At 42.6% G+C, this 15,090-nt stretch overlaps 1 protein-coding gene across 1 annotated transcript; it reads right to left on the bottom strand.

Moving 5' to 3' along the window:
* Positions 1-8,507: 8,507 nt before the first annotated feature.
* Positions 8,508-9,626, bottom strand: drd1a (dopamine receptor D1a). Its single transcript, XM_070913184.1, has one exon. The coding sequence runs from the start codon at positions 9,624-9,626 to the stop codon at positions 8,508-8,510; it is 1,119 nt and encodes a 372-aa protein (XP_070769285.1).
* Positions 9,627-15,090: the final 5,464 nt, after the last annotated feature.

Genomic DNA, 15,090 nt, shown 5'->3' on the forward strand with positions numbered 1-15,090 from the left:
GGAACCAGTCACTTTGGCTTCAGCAACGAATCAATTTGAATCAAATGACTTTTTAAAAGAACAAAAGCATGTTACCGTACATATTCTTTGTGAAGTGCATCATCTCCAAACATCCAGCACTTTGAGTTTGTTCTCCCCTGCTGTTCTTCATTGAACACTTCATTCTTTACTCTTACTCTTTTAAAAGAATGAGACCCTCTTGGTCAGCACACTGAAAAGCACAAATGCTGCATTTCACAATTTCACGCATGGCAGAGAAAAGCAACCTGGAGATTTGGTGTTGATGCTTCGCTGCTCCTGTAACGTACAAAGTGTGGCAGCATTTTGGCTTCTAAGAAATAGTCAACTCTGCAAAGACTGCTGTGTGGAGTAAAACTGCCGGAAGTACATTCTCACTCTCTTCAACCAGTTTTTAAGGCTGCATGGTATTCTTTTTTCTCACCTTTAAAAAAAAATAAAAATTGCAAGCACGAGTTAATTTCACTGATGCACATTTTTGCCAAAAGAAAATAAAATAAAATTTGTGTTTGCAAACTCTGTAACCTAATTAGAACTACCGAGCCATGAATTGAATAACATCACCTTTAAGCCATAAATTCACAGCTCTAATTATTATTATTACTTTTATTCCAATTTTAAATTTTAAGCTTAAGAAGAGCAGGATTTTGACACGACCTCTCCCTTCTGTCTATCTCTCGTACTTTTCTTATTCTTATAGGACACCACAGTGTTAGAGAAGATCATGGGAATTATAGCAGGGTTGTGGTCTTCCAAAACATGGCCTCTAAATACTTCCTGATAAACAATGTTGAGTCCTAATAATCAGCCAAATACTGCGTACGGCTCACATTGACACAATAAACAATGGTTCCAGTGGCTTTCTAAGATTTCGTGTTAGTTCCTTCAAGGAGAAAGTGGACCGTAACCGCTTTAAAGCTATTTTCTTATCGCACGCCTCGTCACAGTCTGCTCCGGGTTTCTTCCTCAACTCTCAGGCAGTCTTTCTACCCCGCCGTCCTTATCTCCCTCCCCTCTCCTCCTTCCTGCTCCTTCTGTCTCTCTGCTGGGGATGTTTGTTCAGGCTGTCAGTGTGCCATCACAAGAGTGGGATGTCTGTTGCTGAGTGGTCTTCTGAACTACCCGCCCGCTCTGTTAATCCCCTTTTCAGATGCACAGAGCAGAACCTAAAAAAATATGCCTGGCTTTTATATTCTCCTGGGAGTCTTTGGCTTTGGTTCAGTGTTTACATGGACGTGCCCTGTCTGTTTTTCTTCTCCTGACAGACATCTTCTAATCAGTGATTTACTGTATAATGACATATATATATATATATTTTATTTTTTTTACCACCTTTCTTTGTTAGGCAAAATGTACATGAAATATCAACTTAAATGTTAAACATATAAATATAAAAATAAAATAAGAGTAAAAGTGATGTGAAATAATGATAATGAAATAATTCTTGTATGTAATAATAACACTTAATTCTGCAAATCCAAAATAGTATTGTGGAACTATTCCTACTAAATACATATACTTTACCACAGTATACTGTACAGTATACTATACAGCTTAATAAGCAGCATAAATTAGTAGCAATAACAATAATGAAATGGGGTTGTAAGGGAGATTTTACGTGTACCTAAACAGACGAGTTGGTTACCAGACCTTTCCAAACTGGCTGTGTGTGATTACAGTAACTTCAGCCAGCGCAACAAGATTGATTTTTCACATTTGTATGAAATGGCATGAATCACCACCTCATGTGGGTGTTTCACTGAAAAATGAAACTGTGCAAGAGTAACACATTACCATTACTAGCTGCTGTGCAGGTTATCTCTCTAATGATCTACAGTGTTACCAGGCAGCCTTTGGCAAACGAGCATCATATGTCACACGCTTTGTTTGTAAATGTCATTCAGTAACGCCCCTTTAAAAGGTGTTGAACTATGCAAACATTCCACCTGCTAAACATCCGTATTTTACAGACTGAGGGCTGCATTAACAAAGCACGTCTGGTATGGCATCAGCTCCACTCCGCTCGTGGTCAGCTCTGTTTACCAACACACTCAGACAGACAGACAGCAGCCATCACCTATCTTCAGCCCAGGTGGAAGGGACATCTATCTCACTGTTTCCCTGCATAGTTGTCAGTAATCACTCTGTTGCTCGGTCTCTGTCAGTTCCTGCTGCTGATGTTGTGCTCTTAAAGAGATAAGACACATCTGCTCTCCCCCACAAGCTAGCTGATTAGCATTCGCATCGTCACAATTCACCCATGGGGCATCCTACCAGCATGAGCATTAACATTGGCATCATTAATAGCATGATCTCCACTCAGAGCCGTCTCTGCCAGACAGCACCTCTCTCCAGCTAAGCTGCGGAGTGAGTGTGGCTGGAGTGGACATCACCCCTGTAGAAAACAGTCTTCATCAGCCAGCCTCATTTGTACCCAGGCTTGTTATTCATTGTATAATTTGATATGCCTTTGCTGACTTGGCTTAGTACTCCTTTAACATGCTTCAGTGATGTTTGCTCCTCTACCTCACTGAAAATCTGTGATAGGCCAGAGATGAGGGGTGATATGAGCTTTTATGGGGCCAATGCATCAAATCTGTCTTTATTTCTCTGGAGGATTTGATCGGGCCGAATTTAGCAAAGACCCAGGTCAACTTATCTCCATTTTCGGCCCATCTCCAGCAGAGGTCACTCCGTGACCCAGTATGACACTGCAAACTGAATCAGTTTATGGGGGATTATAACCTCTAATGCTGAGTTCTGAGGATTCAGGCATCGATGCAGGCGCTCTGAGGTTTGTGAGGAGAACAGAAAAACCCCACAAATATAACAAAACAGAAAACGGATGAAGGGGCAGCAGCTTTTGAGTACGAGAGAGAGAGAGTGCAGTGAGATGTGGAACAGTTGTTCCTCTCATAAGGAAGCCTGTTGCTCCTACTGTACCTCCACAGCATTATCTCTCACTCCCACTCACTCTCACTTCCTGCCACTTAGATGGGCGACAAATTAAAGGAAGGATTAAACAGGTGAAGCAACATAATAAATGCAGATGCATCCACACAGAATACAAAGGGTGAATGAATGGTTTGATGAGTATGTAAATCATGTGAATCATATGATCTGGCCTTTACGGCCACTAGAGCTTAAAGTGAACACCTATGGGAGATTTTAGACAGTGCTCTCCACCACCATCATGGAAACACCAAATATGACCTGCAGGGTTTATGTTAAAGCACTGCTTTATGCATCTGCCGTGCATCTGTATATTGAGATGTATATTTTAACTTGTGGAAAAGGCGCTGAAAGTCAAAAAGTACCAGATTGTTGTCTCCCTCTCTGTCCTGTCCTCTCTCTCTCTCTCTCTCTCTCTCTGAAGAGCTCTCTGTGATTCTCCTTTCCCCCCCTCGTTCCCTTGCTCCTTTCCCAGTGGTGGGGTCAGCGGTCCTGTCCTCTCCACTGGAGCCAGTTGGAGTGACGAATGGCAACACGGCACTGCCAGAGGCCCACAGCACAAACAGTAAACAGAGCGAGGGTGGAGGAAGAGAGCAGAGGGGTGTGATAAGAAAGAGAAATGAAGAGCAAGAGTAAACTAGGAAGAGGAATGGAGGGGCTTGCTGCAAAGGACGAACACTAAAGGTCAAAATGTGTGCAGGGCGATCTCCGGCAGAGGCTTATGTATCTATTTTTGAAGGCTTGCATGAAATACCTTATTGCTGAGATCAGATATGAGTTTGCATACTTTTTAAATGTATTTCCCAGGTTTACAAAGATAGCCTCTTTCAAACCCTGAAATGAACAACTTTCCCCCAAGATGAGTAAGTGGTGCCGCAGTAGTGGCCTGGTGTGTGCTTGTCTTGCTGATCTCTCCCTTCTCTATCACTTGAAAATGAATATAGAGCATCTGTTTACCTCGCCAAGGAGAGCAGGCGCGGACAGACGGAGCGATGGCATTTTTCAAATGTGCAGAGCATTCACGTCTGTCAGCATGTAGCCGTGTTGACGCACTTTGGCTGAAGTCACCAGCACGCTCCCTCTCAATTATGCTTATCTTGGTGTCGTGTGAGGTATTAAAAATGCATTAGGCTCTAGCGCAATTATGATAGCTCTGACAGTTGTGAATAATACATATTTAATGGAGAGTAATACAGATTATTGCAAACTGTTTAATTGCATTTTAATTCCCCAAGATCCCGCCTGAAGAGATATGGTGACCAGGAAATCATTAACTGCATTAAAAATCCACTTTCACATGGCCAGGTGTGCCTCTCTATAAGCAAACAGCATGTGAGCACAGAGGATACTTCATTATAGATGTGACAGCCGTCTGACTTTGGCGATACTGCTGGGTTATGTGATATTTACAGACCATCCTTTTGAGTTTCTTTTTTTAAGTTGCCATTGCTTGATACTTACATAAGACTCTGTCTCTCTCCTTGCCCCTTTCTTCCTCTCTCCCTGTCTCAGTAAATCATTTCCCCAGGGCCAGTCATTAGCATCATCTGAAGTTGCCACGTCTAACATTGCTTCTCCCGACATGCCAATCCAAAAAGACAGTATCGCTTTGAGAATCTCACAAGCTCCACTGGAACAAAACAAAACAAAAAAAAAGCAAAAGGGAACCAATTCTGTGTGTTCACAGAGTGCGGCTGACATTGCGGGGACTCTGGTTTGGGCGCTGGAGCAGGTGATAGCGGCACACATGCACACACACACACACACACACACACACACACACTCTTGTCTTGTCGCCACCTCAGCCATCACTCTGAATGATGTCAGTCAAATTAATTGCTGTTCTCTTCCCGTGGCACGCTTGAGGAGGTTTCACAGAGGCAAGGACAGTCCGGGGCCCAGAGAAAGCGGGCTTTAGAGGACAACTCTGTGTGTGTGTGTGTGTGTGTGTGTGTGTGTGTGTGTGTGTGTGTGTGTGTGTGTGTGTGTGTGTGTGTGCGAGAGAGAGAAAGAATTATCATCACAGTATTTACACTTTTTCATATTTCTAATGAGCATAAACTTAATTTCATCTGAAGGAAATCTGTCCTCTAAATCTTCTGAGACTTGCAGTTTAATGAGAGTCGCTCATGACTCTTTAATCACTTTAAAGTGTTTATGTAACAAGACACAGCAACTAGTTTTACACCGAAATTCATCTCATTCAGATTTTCATGGTTATTGAAGACCGGGCACATCTACAGAGATATTCATTAGCTTTAATAAACAAAAACTGAATTCCACATCAACTTGGATTTTGATTTCATTCATCATTTTAAGAAACAGCAGGCAGATCTGGGAGGGAATGTTTAACTGGGTCGCGCAAAACATAATCCATCAGGCGTCCATGTCGCTGCTGTGCTCTCCCTCCACACTCCAACTACCTCTCACTCCCTCTCACTCCCATTCAAGCATCTGAATAGATTAGGGCGGGTAAGTTCTCGTGACAGGTGCATCCTTAATATACAAAGTCACTGAACCACTGAAAACTGAAATTTACAATCACCTCTGTCTCCCCATTTCTGCTGTGGCCCAAAATTTGTGTTTAGTTATTAGGTATTGTTGCAGGAGTCCAGTCAGTCAATTGAGGATGAAAAAGAGCGATGAATGACAGAAACAAAGCCAACAGTGGAGATAAAGAGGTGCCAAAGTGGTTGCTCTACTTTATTATTCCAGGCTATTCACGACTCCAGATTGGGCCTTTCACTTTGCTAATGACGGCGATACATCACCAGACTGAACAGACACATGAACACCAGAGTTATGCGAGAGTGAAATTTTGGATGTGAGACACAGCTGGTCCTGTTAAGTTTTACCCTTTAGACTCTGGTGTGAAATGTGCTCCAGGAAGTTTGCTCTGTGGAGGTCAAAGCTGTGCAGCCGTTCACACACACACACACACACACACACACACACACACACACACACACACACACACCACACAGTGGCTCTCACGGAAACGGACAAGTACACTTTTATTAAGCTGTGCGTTGAGATGTTTCCACACAGCTGAAGCAGACACTGCACAACTGTTTCTTCTGATGGGTTATACTGTTATGAATAAAACATAATAACATGTATTCATTGGTCGGACCTCCATAACATATTCTAAAGATATCGTTTTTAGCCAAGTACAAACACCTACTGCTTTTGTTCACTGAAGCTAACTGATGAAGAAAGTTAGCACATGAAAAAGTAAATGCAGGACACCAAGTTAGAGGTAACTGTGATGATGATGGCAATGCAACCTGTTCTTCATATTCCACCATACACTGATCATTCCTGGGTCTTATTTTCTTAGTTTTGGCCATCATTTCTATCAGTCATGATAACATTGTACTCACCGAGTTTTAGGATTAGTTTGACATTTTGGGAAATAAACATATTTGCTTTCTTGCAGAGAGTTAGATGAGAGGATCGATACCGCTCTCATATCTGTGCATAAAATATGAAGCTACTGCCAGGAGATGGTTAGCTTAGCTTAGCATAAAGACTGAAAGCAGGGGGAAATAGCTAGCCTGGCCAAAAGTGAAATACTCATTGCTCATTATATCTTATTTGTTTGATCTGAAGTATGAAAACAACAAGTTGTGGTGTTACGCAGGGTTACGTGTGGGACTATTTCTTGCCTGGATGCAGTGATTTCCTGGAGTCTTGCTGTCACTGTCTTTCTTTAACTGCTGAGATCTGGGAATACGGTGACATCACTAAAAAGATGTCTGACGAAACAGCAGAGACAGATCAGATGACAGGTTTCAAACAAACCCTCAGCTTAGTCGGGTTTATATGGAAGAAAGAAAAAAGGCGGATCTTTGATTACACAAACTGTCCATTGTCCCATCACAGTTTACAGACTGACTTCCTCCTTCAACTTTGACACACCGTACTTACTTTAGTTGTTACTACGGTTGAGGATTACTAATGTCCAAAAATAGGAATTATAAAAGATTCGATAAGTATTTGTTTGGAATCAAAACTCACAGTGCGTTAGTGCAGCAGGCAGTGCCTTGTGCTCATAAAATGTCTGTCCAATCCATTGCATGCCCTGTTGCCCTCAGTAACCTCAACTATTGTTGTTTTCCCTAATGCAAAATGTAGAAAACAAGCGTACCGTAATGAGAGGAAGCATTTTGGATTTGGAAAATCATGGATGAGAAAGTAAAGTAAAGTGGCATCAGTAACCTGGCGAAACTAGGTTGGTTTACAGCTGGTCTGATAGTCTGGCTGCTCGGGTTTCTTGCCCTGTCGAATTTCACTGTGTTAATGTCCAAGATGTTCCAAGATGTCAGCAATTACTTTAGTGAGTACGATGCTATCATAGCCGATAGGAATGATAGCCAAACCCAAGTTGTCATTTACCAAGATCATCCGTTAATAATTCACTTTAAATAGTAAATTAAGTCATTTACCTAAACATAATTTAGTCAAATACAATTCTGTATCAGACCCTGAATAAGCACAATGGTCAAAGACACCACAAGTCAAACAAAAACTTTGTTTGTTTAGGTCTCTGCCTTTTCCTTAAAAGAGGTCATCAGCTGTTGTTTATGAAAAATACAGGACACACAAAGTAATATGAAACACTCATCCATAAAACACTTTCAAGCAGTGAAACCAATCATTTATGAGGTGTCAGTTGAGTACATTTGGTTTAAAGTTGTAATGATTTGACATTTGGATGAGATAATAAATAACAATTCTGATCCAATATCAGCAATGAGATGTGACCTGCAGCCTGTATGCCTTTACATCCAAAATAAATCACATTTTCATTTTCAAGTGTCCATTTCTGGGAACTTTTAAAATCACAACATTAATGGATCAAGCCGGATGTAAAATCAAATGCTTTCTTGCTGTAATATTAGCTGGCATGTGGATGTACTTTACCTACATGTTCATCTGTGTAGAAACATGATTTGGTTTGACGCTTTGCTGCTGGAATCCTTGCACAGCACAGGATGCTAACGTAATGCGCAACAGTATTTCTGTGTGCTGTCATGTAGTTTCTTGAAGTGTGCATACTGGGTGCTGCATTTACACTGTATTTAGAGGAGCTTGTTTTGACAGTATTTGTGTTTGTGTACGTGTGTGTGTGATGGTATTGAAGAGAGCAGTGTCTGACAGCATTAGGGTGTGTGTTGCCCAGTCATGGGATTATCTATCCCAGGGGCGTGTCAGCACCGCTGCGCTCCCAGCTCCCTGGCACAACAGCCGAGAGTCTTAATCTCAATCCCTGAATCCCCTCCCCTCTTTCAGGAGATTCTTCCATTTGAAGACAGCGTCGCAACCACGGTGTGCACGACAAGCTCACTCTGACAGTGTGCACACAGATGGGCCACTCACCCAATGCAAACACGGGTACATGTAGGGTCACCGTATCCTTCAGTCACACTAAGAGTCAGCACAGAGAGCAGCGTTCGAAGTCGATCAGACCGGCCTCTACAGGAACGCTCGGACTCTTAGCATTAAGGATGAGTCAGTGCTGTGAGAGTCATGAGTCATTTCTTGTTTAGACTGACCGTCTCTATGTTGTGGCCTCCTGGATACAGTCTGTGGCAGCCCAGCAGGATGGAGAAGGCCTTGCGGAAATCTGCATTGAAGGCATAGATGATGGGGTTGAGGGAGGAATTAGCCCAGCCGAACCACACGAACACGTCAAACGTGGTGGGGCTGATGCAGGGGAAAGCCTCCCCTCCGCTCGACTGCTCGCAGAAGGGCACCATGCAGTTGAGGATGAAGAACGGGAGCCAGCAGCACACAAACACCCCCATGATCACCGACAGTGTCTTCAGCACCTTGGTCTCCCTCTTGAACGTCATTTTGAAAGAGCTCTCAGACTCTGCGATGCTGGAGCCTCCGCCCATGCTGTCGTGTCTGTTCTTGGCACTTTCGGCCGCTCGCTCCAGGGCCGAGATCCTCCTGATTTGTCTGTGTGCGATGCGGTAGATCTGGGTGTAGGTGGCCACCATGATGGCCACAGGGATGTAAAAGCTTATGAGAGAGGTGGAGATGGCGTAGGTCCTGTTCAGGCTCGAGTCACAGTTCTCTGGGCCGCGGTAGGATGTAGTGTTTAAACCTGAAGAGCCAGGGGACCCAGTGAGAGGGGTGTAAGGTTTAGTTTGGGCCTTGTGCCAGTTGAGCTGCACTGGGATGAAGGAAATGAGCACAGACAGCGTCCAGGCCACACTGATCATCACGTATGCCACTCTGGGTGTCATCTTCCTCTCGTAGCGAAAGGGGCTGGAGATGGCCCAGTAGCGGTCCAAGCTTATCACACAAAGGTTCAAAATGGACGCTGTGGAGCACATAATGTCAAAAGCCACCCAGGTATCGCAGAAGGACCCAAACGGCCAGAATCCGGCAATCTCCGTCACCGCCTTCCACGGCATCACCAAGATGGCGACCAAGAGGTCTGACACGGCTAGCGAGATCACAAAAAAGTTGGTCACTTTGGAGCGCAGGTGTCGAAACTTGGTGACGGCAGCGCAAACAAGAGTGTTCCCCAGCAAGGTGGTGAGGATGAGCAGCGAGAGGAAACAGCCAGTCAGGACGCGGCTCGATGGAGCCTCATCCATAAACCCATTGTCGATGACAGTCGTGAAGTTCATGAGATCCATCCCTGAACATGTGCCGGTTGGGGAGTGTTTATTTAAGTCATGCTGAAGAGCTACATTATATCCACAGGATTAGAATCTAGGAGGCTCCTGTGCTCCAGCCTTGCAAAGAAATCTCCATCATTGTGTCTTCTGATGAATGATGAATGACGAAGGATGAGATGTTCGAGGCAAACCCTCTCTGGGCCGGACATTTGCCTCCTGACTTTGTAAATTAGATTTGACATCGTTTGAGCTGCAGTGCTGAAGAGGTAGTGGTAACTTAATTCCTCGGAGTAATGACCGTGAGCTCTTCTGTCTGCCCTGTTTGTGGGTCCCAAATGGCTTTAATTTTAGGAATCCTGTCTGCTTACTTAAGTCATCAACAGCCCTGTGGATTAAAGAAATATAACATTTATTATATATTATATAACATTGGATATATGTGTATTCATTTACAGTTCTTGTCATAAAAATGCAACATTGGTTAAAATACTGTCTTTATTTTGGTGTCTTGTTTACGTAAGCTCTTGTGTATGTCATATAGCCGAATATATTGTGTATTGCCAGTGACCCGATTTCAAAGAGCACACAGGTTACAACTGTCACAGCAGGAATTTCCCATGAGAGCACTGTAATTATTAAGACGTGATCAAGAGTCCACCTTCCTACACAAAAAATATGTTTCTATTTAAATCTCAATCATCATACCCACCTCCGATTCACACAGACGCGGTCAGCTGTAGCTTGACTTCACATTTCAAAATAAATGTCCCATCGCTTCCAATAAGGACTTCGCAGCGTAAAGTCCATCCAAAAGGGCATCCGGTCAAAACAAAAACAATGATTGTATCCTTGACAGGCTCCACATCGCTGGCTTAATAAACAACACATAACAACAACAACAACAACAACAACAACAGTGTTCAGATGTCACTCAGTCATCACCGCTCGCGCTGCGTCCTCCTGCAGCCTCAGCACGCGTCTGCGGCCAAATCCCAGAGAGCGTGCGCTCCGTTGCTCTGACGTTGTCCCATTCAAGAGAAAGTGAAGGACTGGAAGCATGTGACTGTGGCCCTTCGGCGACCGACCCCGTTACACTGCCTAATGCACGGTGCGATAAGGCAGGTTACACCTGATTTGTCACGAGGACAGCCTCTTATACTCACGAGGTTTAAACATCACAGTGCCGACGAAAGCAGCCTGTTATCAGCAGCGCCTTCTCTTCATTCCATCCAGTTAAAGCTGCACTGTGGTGGAGTTTAATTAAATTAACATGCCGGTTATAAAACTGAATCAGGACAAGGGCCAAACACGCGGGGGCAGTGGGTCGCTGAGGCCACCTAACGGAGAAAGAGAACAACTGCGTGTCAAGCTGCAAGGAACACAAAAGCCCATGTGAGGGGTTTTACTTCTGTGCGGGATTTTAATGAATGAAATAGAGATTTTTATGAAAGACAGCTTTATGCCCAGACAGACGATTAGAGCAGAAACTCACGTTCTTCATCCAATCGCGCCAGAGTCTTCATGTGCACGCCAATGTCACCTTCAGCCGCAGTCTGCTCCGGCCGGTAAATCGTGCACTGCTAGTAAAGATCCTGGCAATATCTGCCAGCGTGCCCGTAGTTGTTTTATTCACTTCAAGCTGGTGTCTCGCACGCAGAGCGTAGTGGGATGCAGAGACAATCGTGACATGCCAGCTGTCACCTTATAGTGATGTGAGTACTTCTGACAGGAGGAAAAGAGACAGCTTTTACCCTTTTCCATCACAAACATCCACGCTATAAGATGTGTAATAATTGGGTTAAAGCCACGGGGCGACAATTAGTGTGTAGAAAAATAAAGTAAGACAAAAGTAATTGTCCTTTTGCCATTTCCCATCTCTCACTCTGTCCTGTAATTCTTAATCCTAATTATACAACAATAACCTGGCCTACTCTGACTGTAAACACTACATTTGTAATATAATAATACTGAATATTTCATTATACAATTACGACAAAGAAGCAATAATAAAACAGTGTTATTTGTTTTTTACAGTTTCAATATTTAGGATGTAAATTTAGCCTTTTAAGTATTGATCCCTGTTGAGAAATAGAGGACACAATTTGTTGATTAATTGCGAAGTCAAACGATAGAATATTAATCATCAACTATTTTGATAATCAATTAATTTTAGAGGTGCTGGTAGGTGGATTTTGTTACCTTCGGACAGAAGGTAAGGATAACCTTAGCTGTTTCCTCCTCTTTCCAGTCTTAGCTGACAGACTGCTGACTGTAGCCTTGTATTGAATGGACAAACATGAGAGTGGTATTGATCTTCTCATCTACCAAGAAAGCAAATAAGCGTGTATGCGAAACTTTAACTTCAAACATGTCAGCTAATCACTATTAGTGCTCTGCCTTCCACTTCCCTCCAAAGACCATCTAAAACATTTTCTCCTATTTGTTATGATCGTGTTTAGATTCTTGTCATCCTGTATGTACTGCCTCCTTTCATAAAGAGATGGTATGTTCTTCCCTTTTCCCAGGTCTTTTTCCGTGACTGCCTGAGTGCTGCCTTTCTTGGAGGACATCAAAGACGCAGCAGCCAGGAAGGGTCTAGAGATCAAAGGTCAGAGGTGAGACCGGGGCAGACGGGCAAGCCGAGGTGCATTGTGGGCACTACTTCAGAGCGTCCCTCTCCACCTGCCTCATGCTCGGCTACTTTTCTATGTTCAAAGGTGCAGCTGCTGCTCCTCTAAAACTCGTTTCCCATGCATTTCAAAGCTTCTCGTGCTGCACTGACGTGACTCAGAGGGCGTGTAGGAACAGATAAGACAAACCACAACTGGTTTGCACATAATCTGTAAATCTCCACGTTACATTTTCCAAGATCTCCTGTTGAAGTCATGGCAAACCTCTGTTTTTAGCCTGACGTGGGATGACAGGTACCCAGCCACCCGCAAAACACACAAGTGCTGTGAGTAAGACAGCTGAGAGCTAAACGGGCTGTTTCAGGAAACCTAAATGTTACAAAACCTCAAACCTCTCTCTGCACTGTGCATGTGTGAACAGCCAGCCCTGCATATTTATCAGTCATGCTTACCTGTGCAGGTTATTACGGGTCCATGTGTGTGTGGTATATAAACATATCAACTCCTACTGCTCTCCAGATGGGTAGAGTTGATAAGGGAGACAGTGATTCACTTAAGCTCTCTCTTTACTCCCTGTCTCTCCTCTATCATGCATTCACAGTGCACTTACACTTTTTATATAGGGTGAATTCAATCTTTTTATCTTTTAGCATCCAAATAGTGTAACAACAACATAGCAGCAGTTCAGTGAAGGATTTACAAATACTCAGTGAGAACAAATGAAGGAATTAGTTGATTTATTTGATGACAGCATTTCCAAACTGAAATAATGTTTTTCACATTGTGAATATTACTTTGCGCCATCCAGCCAGCTGAATACATCATATGAAAGGTCTACATATAAATAACAAAAATAAATACATTGTGAAATAAATAGACATAAATAATATTCATAAATACATAAATACACATTTTGAAAAATTCTGAATTGGAAACTGCATGAAAATAGATATCTAATACATTCACTGGACAAATCTGTAATTTCATTTTTATATGGAGACATTGACTGAAAATAACTCATCAGGAACAATTGAAGCGTCCCTGCATAAAACAGAAAACAGGCAGGAATCTTCATCTTCCCCTGGAGTTGTTCAGCTTCTTGAGGAAAGTAATGTACTGCCTGAAAGGTGCCGAAATGTTTGTGCTCTCCGTCATTTGGCAATGGTCAACAATCTGGAAGAGGAACAGAGAGGGTTTGGGATTACTCTCATCATGATATGCATGATATGACTCAGCAAGTAAACAGAAAGAACTCTGTATCTGTCAAGGAATCACACAGTCACATACCTGTTGGGTAACATTTCGATGTGGTCCTAGAGCCCTCAGGTTGGCCCTAAGTTCTTGGAGAATTTTCTTGCTGTTTTGATGTACCGTCACATTGGTAAGAAGGTGCTCCAGCTCCTTGATAAAGACACCCACACAGGACGACTGCAATGGAAAAATGACGAGGCCTAGTCAGGCTGTTGCAAATACAGTGCATGTGTCAATCACAAAGCTTGGTCTAGCCCATTCTGATTGCGGATGGTGAAAAGATGCAACACTTACCGCATTATTGGACATAGATTGTGATGGCACACGCAGTCCCTCCAGCTATAGGAACAGGGCATTTATATGAATGAATATGAATGCATTAAGCACTGAGAGTCATTGAGAGTGAAGCGTTTGACAGCAGACACAGGATGGTGAAGCCACAGTACACTGCAAGTGTTAAATGAAATAAGGTGTGATAATACCAATGAATTATACTTACAGATGTGAAATTGATTTTGTTGACTCTTTTGAGTTTGTTGAGTTTGTCCATCCTGTCTATCATCTCCCTGTTCAAGGCCATGTTTGACCTAACACTGTGGCAGAGATGCAACAGGACAACAAGGACCAACACGCACTTCGTCATACTGCAGCGTAGTCTCTCGCTCTCTTCCTCAGCAGCCTCTCTTTGTTGTCTTTAAGTGAGAGTCCTGATGTGAACAGTCTGCCCATTCTGTTTATATACAGAAGTCAGTGAAGAAAAGGAAGTCACTGATGTCATCGTTGTACACCTACCTGGAAATGCAAATCACTCACACAATTTTTTTTTATGCCATGTAATGTGGAAGTGGCGCATTTTAATAGTTAGCACAAATAAGCCTATTTTAAAAAATATTTAAAAAATATTTAGAAAAATCTCTGATCTTATGGCAAAATATTAAGAACCACCGCTGACTATCTTCCACCTGAAGAATTTAATAATCTGTTATGAGCGGCAACAATCTTTGCATCTGCATTCTGTTAGAAGACAATCTTGATGAGACAACACAACTCAACACATAAGGACTTTGTTACCTAAAGTGAACTTCCTTCCTTGTCAAGACATAAAGAAAGCACAATATTTAGGAACTGTGTGTACAAATGTAAATAGAGGATATTCTGTTATGAGCTGTACATTGAAAAGTATTGAATACAATAGCCACATATAGTGACATATTGAAGCTTATGTTCAATTTTGATGTTACGTGAAGCTACTGTGTTATATTGTATGGTAAAGTACATTTCCTGTGAGTATATAAAACACAAAATAACACTTTTTCACACACTTTTTTTGCATTATACTGTAGGACATTTCTGTCATTTTGTCCAGGACTGTATGACCTACAACTTCTCAGACTGAAAAACGGAACATTAAAATCTTCACAGTTCATGGCACATGGTCCAGTGGTGACAACGTTTATCTATAAATATTAAGTGAGAGGTTGCACTCTTTTCTTGTCAACTGGACTCCCCAGTTAAAAGCTTCGCAAATAGATCAGCTTTATAGAATTAATAAATTGTGGTGTCTGCTGACGTCATATTTTGAAATGACTGCGACCTCATTA

This window comes from Enoplosus armatus, chromosome 10 (genome assembly GCF_043641665.1).
Source record: "Enoplosus armatus isolate fEnoArm2 chromosome 10, fEnoArm2.hap1, whole genome shotgun sequence".
NCBI classification, from domain to species: Eukaryota; Metazoa; Chordata; class Actinopteri; order Centrarchiformes; family Enoplosidae; genus Enoplosus; species Enoplosus armatus.

Coding starts and splice junctions, on each gene's coding strand:
- drd1a (XM_070913184.1), bottom strand. CDS start 9,626: ATGGATCTCATGAACTTCACGACTGTCATCGACAATGGGTTTATGGAT.